The sequence below is a fragment of the Gigantopelta aegis genome, chromosome 7 (genome assembly GCF_016097555.1).
Source record: "Gigantopelta aegis isolate Gae_Host chromosome 7, Gae_host_genome, whole genome shotgun sequence".
NCBI lineage: Eukaryota > Metazoa > Mollusca > Gastropoda > Neomphalida > Peltospiridae > Gigantopelta > Gigantopelta aegis.
Genome location: NC_054705.1, coordinates 9,703,190 through 9,712,350, shown reverse-complemented (window position 1 = coordinate 9,712,350; position 9,161 = coordinate 9,703,190). Strand labels below are relative to the sequence as shown.

The 9,161-nt window shown below is 36.3% G+C and overlaps 1 protein-coding gene across 1 annotated transcript; it reads left to right on the top strand.

The window, feature by feature from the left end:
* Positions 1-5,369: 5,369 nt before the first annotated feature.
* LOC121377710 (BTB/POZ domain-containing protein 2-like) lies at positions 5,370-8,646 on the top strand. The gene is made up of 3 exons (XM_041505794.1): positions 5,370-5,803; positions 6,392-6,684; positions 7,288-8,646. The coding sequence occupies exons 2-3, from the start codon at positions 6,428-6,430 to the stop codon at positions 8,336-8,338; spliced, it is 1,308 nt and encodes a 435-aa protein (XP_041361728.1). The 5' UTR covers positions 5,370-5,803; positions 6,392-6,427; the 3' UTR covers positions 8,339-8,646.
* The last annotated feature ends 515 nt before the right edge of the window (positions 8,647-9,161 follow it).

The window sequence follows — 9,161 nt, the reverse complement described above, 5'->3', positions numbered from 1 at the left end:
CCACCTTGTATTCCCACAGAGAGATTTACATATCACAATCATCATTTTTACATTCTTTGTTAATATCAGGGATCCAATATGAACAACTATTGTTTGTTTAAAAACATTTATAACTGTTTAACTAACAGAAGTTGTAGACAATCTGAAAGACGAAGGAGGAAAAGCGAATTTTAGGCGAACTTGCACAGGGGGGATCCAGAAAATCCATTTGGGGGGCAGTGGCATGAGGTTGAAACTGGAAAATTATTATATTTAACAAAACAGAAGAATGATGATGAAATAAAGGTAACCTAATTTGGGTGTATATGTGAATATCAGCGTATAAAACACTAATATACACATGTCATAGATATATACAATAGCTGTTAAGTAACGATACTGATCATGTATACAATTTACATGTATAACGTATTCATTCAGGATTTTCTTGATGCACAAGGGGCGCAACACAGCCCAGGGGTAAAGCGTTCTATACAATAGCTGTTAAGTAACGATACTGATCATGTATACAATTTGCATGTATAACGTATTCATTCAGGATTATCTTGATGCACAAGGGGCGGAACATAGCCCAGTGGTAAAGCGTTCTATACAATAGCTGTTAAGTAACGATACTGATCATGTATACAATTTACATGTATAACGTATTCATTCAGGATTATCTTTATGCACAAGGGGCGGAACATAGCCCAGTGGTAAAGCGTTCTATACAATAGCTGTTAAGTAACGATACTGATCATGTATACAATTTACATGTATAACGTATTCATTCATGATTATCTTGATGCACAAGGGGCGGAACACAGCCCAGTGGTAAAGCATTCTATACAATAGCTGTCAAGTAACGATACTGATCATGTATACAATTTACATGTACAACGTATTCATTCATGATTATCTTGATGCACAAGGGGCGCAACATAGCCCAGTGGTAAAGCGTTCGCCTAATGCACGGTCGGTCTAGAATCGATCCCCGTTGGTGAGCCCAGCCGGCTATTTCTCGTTCAGTACACCACGACTGGTAAATCAAAGGCCATGGTATGTGCTATCATGTCTGTGGGGTGGTGCATATATATAAAAAAAATCCTTTGCTACTAATGGAAAAATGTAGCAGGTTTCCTACATCTAAAACTATGACTTAATTACAAAATATTTGACATCCTTTTACTCGATCATTAATACATCAGTGTGTTCTTGTGGTGTCGTAAAAAAGACACGTTACACAAGTCTATGAACAGTAAGTTTAGTGCGTGATAATAAATAGATTATTATTATATACATAACCTGGAACCCACATTAATTATGACACATCTGTTAGATCTATACTCCAAATCAATTAGTATGCATATAATCTACACCACCCATTCATTATTATACACATAATCTAAACTCCACATTCATTAATCTAACTACACATAATCTAAACTCCACACATTAATCTAACTACAAGTAATCTGAACACCACATTCATTACTATACATATAACCCACACTCCCCATTCATTACTATACATATAACCTGCACTCCCCATTCATTACTATACATATAATCTGCACTGACATTTAAAATTATACATACAAACTACACTACGTATTCATTAGTATACACCACCTACACTTCCAATTCATTATTATACGTATACTATACACTTCTATTAATTATTAAACACATAATCTACATTCATTATTAGACATATATTCTATACTATCCATAAATTACTATATAGGCCTATACTCTTCAAAATAACTAGTGGAACTCTAATAAGAATGTGGGGAATGGTTATATGATGATACTGAATTAATTGGGCAAACATTACAACCGGTAGTTCAGTATTACAGTAGGTTTTATGACCACCAAAAATGGTCAGGGACGATTGGGGTCAGAAGTGACATTTGAATGTTGATGGGTTTTTTATCAGTAAATCGCAAATTCAAACAATAAAAATGACTAAAAACAAAACAATAACAACTGTATGATCAACAGAATTAAAAAGATTGACAGAAATAAAGTTCCACAGTGATTAATGGACTTTCCTGGAAATTGTCCAAATCGAGAATGACACCCCGCGCACGTGTACGGGGCAACTGCGTGATGCATATGCAACCTATGTAATGTGTTTCGGTGTGTTGATAAGCAGATCTGAACGTTCTTTACTAGGATGTCTGTGGTCTAATAGTTGATATTAATATTTCAGGTTCCCCTACTTTTTTTTGAAGAGTATACATAATGTACACTTCCCGTTGATTATTATATATATATAATCTACACTCTCATTTATTACTATCCGTATTATCTGAATTCCACATCCATTACTATGCATATAATCTGTAATCCATATTCATTACAATACATATAATATGTGTGTGTATATATATATATATATATATATATATATATATATATATATATATATATACACACACACACACACACACACACATATATATATTACTCCCTATTCAATACTATCAATTGACAATCCTACCAAATGACATTTTATGTTTCTAAAAATAGATATAATCTGCACTCTCCATTCATCATTATACACGTAACCTACACTACTCATCCATTGATATACACATCATCTGCATTACCCATCCATTATTATACGCATACTCCCCACTCCCTATCCAGTAATATAGTGTAATCTATGCTCCCCAGCCATTGTTATACACATAATCTACACTCTACCTTCATTAATATACATATATTCTACGTTTATTATTATTATTAGTATTAGTATTATTATACATATTAATACATACAGTATACACTCCACATTCATTATTACACATATAATCGTCATTCACCGTTCATTATTATAAATATAATCTATACTCCCGATCCATAATAATATATATAATATACACTCCACATTCGTTATTATACATATAACCTACACTACTTATTTATTACTATACACACCACCTACACTACCCATTAATTATTATACGTATAATATACACTCCCCATCCATTACTATACCCATAATCTACTCTACGTTCATTATTAGATATATATTCTGTACTACCCATAAATTAAAGTCAAACTTGGTCTGTAAAGTTATACAGATAATTTCAGCCCAAGTTCAAGGGCAATACGTCTATAAAAAAAGACAAATCGTCATGAAAGTCAAACTTGATCTGTAATAGTACATGATAAAGCTACATACAATATTTCAGCTCAGTATCTTGAGGCATTGCAAAAACAAAACACATTTTCTCTCCTAAATTCCTGTCGTGGATGGTACATATAACATATCCCTTGCTACTAATGGGAAAAGTAGCGGGTTTCCTCTCTAAGACAATATATTAAAATTACCAAATGTTTGACATCCAATAGCCGATGATTAATAAATCAACGTGCTCTAATTGTGTTGTTAAACAAAACAAACCTTAACTTTAACTTCTAATTTCAAGTGTCATATCTCTGTCAAAAATAGGTAAGTTATCATTAAAGTCAAACGTGATCTGTCATGATACACTAAAGCTACAAGCAAACTTTCAGCTGAATATCTCGAGGCATTGAATGGGGGGGGGGGGGGGGGGGGGGGGGGGGAGGGGTCTGGAAAACAAATTCCCGTATCCACTAAGTTCAAGGGCCATAGTTCGGTCAACATGTGTAAATCGTTATGAAAGTCAAACTTGATCTGTGATCTGTAATGGTATATGATAAAATTATATACACAATTTCAGATGAATATTTCGAGGCATTGTAAAAAAAAAAATATCGTGAAAATAGTATGTGGGACAGACGGACGGACAGACAGAAAGGCGGATTAACAGAAGGACGGACATGAAACCTATAGTCCCGTTCGGTTGGACCAATAGGGGACTAAAAAAGAATGTGGATTATATTCATTGAATAGCACCTAAATTATTATCAATCCAAAGTTATTTTAAGAGACAATTAATGTATTCAGTATTTAAACATAGTGCTTGGAGAATGCATATTATATGTATAATAATAACTAGGGGAGTGCAAATAATGCAAGGGGAGTGCGTGTTATACGTATACTAATAACTGGAGGGGGGGGGGGGAGAGTGCGATTTATATTTATAATATTGACTGGGGAGTGCATATTCTTGGGGATTGCAAATTAAATGCTACACCGGCTCCAACCCAGAGCGAGTTCTTACGGGCTCAGTGGGTAGATGCAAGGCCACTACACCTTCTTCTCTCTCACTAACCACTAACCGACTAACGACTAACCCACTGCCCTGGACAGACAGCCCAGATAACTGATGTGTATGCCCATGACAGCGTGTTTGAACCTTAATTGGATATAAGCACAAAAATAAGTTGAATGAATGAATGAACGTACTGACGGTTAGATTAGATCGGTATTTATTCTGTTTGTTTGGGTGGGTTTCGATAGAGATGGTTGGTGCAGCAGAAAGAAGAGGTTCGGGAGGGTTTCGCACCCCGGTATAATTTGCAACCACCGATGTTTCGGCCAGGGTTCCTATATTTTTAGAAATTAATTTTTCTATTGTTTTGTAAAATTATATGATCAACTGGCATGTGGATTTTCAGCTTTTAATCTGATTATTTTGTGTGTGTTTTGGGGGGTCAGATTATTTTTAAAATTTCACAAAATATATCATTGGATTTGACCTGAAATAGTAAAAAATTACCTTTATTTAGGTTTCAGCTCTTTTTTCAGGGTCATTTCAGCTTTGATTTTAAATGGGTATCACACTCCTTGGTGAGGAATTTTGTTTACTATAGCCAATTCTCTACAATACAATAAGGTGAGCTGTGATGTAATATTTCAGGTGTTGACTGGAATTGACCTGAAATGTTGGAAAAATTACCTTTATTCGTGTGAAATGTTGGAAAATGACCTTTATTCGTGTATAGTATAGAGGTTTCAGATACACTGGAGTTGACCCGAAATGTTGGAAAATTACATTTATTCGTTTGAAATGCTGGAAAATGACGTTTATTCGTCGGAGTGTTTTCTTGGTTAATTGGTATTTTCTTTCCGTGGCCTATACCTGTGGTTCCTGATTGGCAGGTGTATATTTAGACTGTCAGAACAGAACAGAACAGAACATAACTTTATTACACCCCCTAGGCCGTTAGACAACGGCATATAGGGAAACATGAATAATTACATAATATACTATGTAATATGTGACAAGACAGGACAGGGTTTACAGGAGAACATTAAATAGTAAATACTATAGTATATGAATAGTTAAATTATATAAATACCTACGAGTGGACATAACAAAAATACATATATACAATAAGTCAATAATATTAGGTATAGTAGAATAATTGAAATTCGTTATATAATTTGTTATACATGTACTAGTATATTTCGATTTATTAAAATAGGGATATCTGTGATATGATAATAATAAAGCATATTTAACTCGAGTGATGTGGTATATATTGATACAAATAGCTAAGGTCTTTTAAATTTATCATTAATGTCTTTAATTAATTTGCTGACTTTTCTTAGGACACCTATTTTATTACTAGTCATTAACTCTTGAAATTTTAGGGTACTGGGGTTCACATAATAATATTGTTTTAGGAGTGTTTTTCGAGACTTAGTAAAGAAGGCACACGTGAATAGATAATGATATTCATCACCAATTTCGTTAGACTCACAATGTGTGCATAACCTATTTTCTACTGGTGTATTATTCTACCGTCCTATTTCAGACACTGTGTCTAGACACACTAAAAAGACGTGCCTCTTGTATTAAGATCACAGGGCATTGTGTGACAACCGTGTGGACACCCCTCAAATCGTAATGAACATTATCAGCCATCCTGCTTTATTACTGTAAGTAATTATGTAAAACCCTTGATTAAGTAGAGTTTCCCATCTAAAATCACAAAACAGACCAATTACGTAGTCCCAACGAAAAGAAAATTATCACTTGGGTATCGTGAATGGTCGTTTCTGCTCGAACGTACCTTTCAAATAGGCCTAATGATATGCATTTTGTCTTTGGATGTTTTAAAAGACAAAAATACTATAACTCCATTTTTTTCTATTGATGCTAATTGAAATATATTTAGTTAAATAGTTCATTATACTATCAAGTCATTTATGTTGTTTTACAAGTCAGGTTGATGAAAGCGAAGTGCCTTGTCAAAACCTAGGGCGTTTGTCTACACTATGCATAGAGGAGGTGGACGGAGCTGACGTCACTTCGCCCCAAGCTATACCACCGGACGTCACAAAAACGAAAAAAGTGGCTGCCCCCAGTTAGCAGAAATAATCATGTTTTTTATTAACTCTAAAATTATGCGTTTTTCATTTGTTAAAGTGTCAGTATGTGTTGGTGGTCGGGGTATACATTTTCCCAACACATAAGGCTCTTGTTTGAGTTGACTCCCTTTGAACAATTTTATTTTAATGTTTCAGTTGAAGTGCGTTTGTACCTGAATCTAACTACGAAATATGACGTCACAAATGAGCACCAAAGACTGGCAGTCGGGGAAAGAATTCGCAGAGACGAACCTGTACATGTTGGAACACGAGATCGCCTGTGACGTTACGTTTAGAGTTGGAGCCGAGCAGACGACAGTTCGCGCCCACAGGTTTATGTTAATCAGTCGCAGTCACGTGTTCTCCACCATGCTGTGTGGTCCAATGGCTGAGACTGGCGAGATCGAAATCCCGGATGTTGATGCTGAGATTTTCCGCCTGTTTTTGAGGTACGTGACATATATTTAGTCACTGCTCCAGTGTAATCAACCTCATTAATTTGTTTTTACATTTTCTAGAATAAGGGATAATGTCAGAACACATTTAGATCGCATGCGTTTTTCATTCGCTTTCATATTCATATGTCGATAGTTTATTCTTATTTCATTAAAACATTTTGCCGTATTTGTATTCAGTCAAGTATGGGTTTCGTTAGTGAGAGAGAAGTTGATGTAGTTGCTTTGCACCTCATCAATGAGCCGAAAACTTTCAATATGGTAGAGAGCTGGTATCAGGCTACGAACTCAGTACCTACCAGCCTAAAATCGATGGATTAGATATTCACCACCGAGGCCAGTTTTATATATTTAGGTCGTCACGATATCCGCGACATCGCTATATATTGCGGAACCCTACATTCCCTCTCTGGATTCTCTATCCCCTCCATCCATACATCAATCACTCCACACCCCACCCACCCATATCTCTATCTCTCCCCTCTCTCTCTCTCTCTCTCTCTCTCTCTCTCTCTCTCTCTCTCTCTCTCTCTCTCTCTCTCTCTCTTCCTATATAATGAAATGTAAACAACATCTGATCACTATATATTTTTGTAGATTTCTGTACACCAATGATATCACGGTGGAGCCCAACAGCGTCATGCACGTGTTATACCTGGCTAAAAAGTACAACACTGTAAACTTACAAGACCAATGTCTCAGGTTCCTGGATACCTCCATGACACCCGATAATATTTGCGTGATACTGGAACAAGCGAAGTTGTTTGACGAGAAGCCGCTGTGTGGGAAAGCGATGGAATTCATCAATGAAAATGGAACCTCGGTCCTGGAATCACCGGGATTCTTGGATCTGTCTCGGGAGTCTGTCCTCGATGTAGTGAAGTCAGACGACCTTGACATTGATGAGGAAGATGTGTTCCTTGCCATCAACACCTGGGCAGAACGTCAGTGTCAGAAACAATGTACAGCTGTCACCCCGGAAGCAAAACGAGAAGCTCTTGGGTTAGTTGTAAAACATGTTCGGTTTCCCAGTCTGTCCCAGGAGTTCGTTGTGAAAACCGTCGATCCTAGTGGAGTTCTAACGCTGCCGGAACAACTCGGCATATTACATCATTTCATTTGTCCCGATAGGTTGCCTGAAGGATTTTGTGCAGAACCACGGAATCATGACAAGGAAGAGAAAATTGTGTATCGATTTAAAACTACAAATCTCTTGTTTTGGGGTAAATATGACAGCGATGATGCTATAGCATTCAAATGCAACAAAACGATTAGACTTCGTGGTTTCATGTTGTATGGTCCGTACAGTGGAAAAAGAGAATCTTATGATATATCTGCAAGACTGATGGATGAGAACAATACCATCTTAACTGAACTGAACACTACAACACAGGTACAGATGGATGAAAGACAAATGTTCTCAATGTATTTTCCACACAGTGCTAAAGTCAAGCCAAACACTCTGCACACTATTTGTGTCCGGTACGTGGGTCCAGCTACGTGGTGTGCAGACACGAATTGTGTAAGAGGTTCTGCTCATGCGAATATAGATGATTATCAGTTTGATTTTGTTGATTCATCATTTCGTAAATTTGCACAACATTTAACTTTAACTCTTCAGATTCCAGCACTTATCTTTACTCGGTGACGCTTTATACTCATTGAAAACACAGAGCTAGTTTACACTCGGTGTCACTACATTAGCCTCTGCCTTGCGATCCTTTATCCTTATGCATCACGAAACACAAGATGTGTCTTACTTCACAGACAACAAACAGAAGTATTAAACATCTGTGTTCTATTAATAGCGATATGTATTTATATAGCCTTGTCGTATACCACAAAATGCGTGCTTCCTTTCCGACAATAACTAAACATATTAAACATGTGTTGTGCCAGTAATGGTATACATTTATTAATCGTACACTACAAGATGCATTTTTATAGATACCTGTAAACAGAAATATTAAACATGTGTTGTACCAGTAGTGGTATATATTTATTAATCGTACACTACAAGATGTATTTTTCTAGATATCTGTAAACAAACAATATTAAACAGCAGTAAGTGGTGTGCAGTAAACACGAATTTCAAGATGTTTAGAATGTCACCTTAGAAAGGAAAGTGGTATGACACAGTCAACACCATAGAAACTTGGTACGTGTGTTTCTGTATATCATGGATGTTTCTCTCGCCTTCCATTATTTGGGACTGTGTAGTAGGAATATTTTGAGTCTGTATGAGTGTGTGTGTGTATGTGTGTATGTGTGTGTGTGTGTGTGTGTGTGTATGTGTGTCTGTGTATGTGTATGTTGCGTGTGTGTGTATGTGTATTTGTGTGTGTGTTGCGCGCGCGTGTGTGTGTGTGAGTGTATGTGTGTATGTGTGTGTGTATGTGTGTGTATGTGTGCGTGTGTATGTGTGTGTGTATGTGTGTGTTTGTGTATGTGTGTGTTTGTGTATGTGTGTG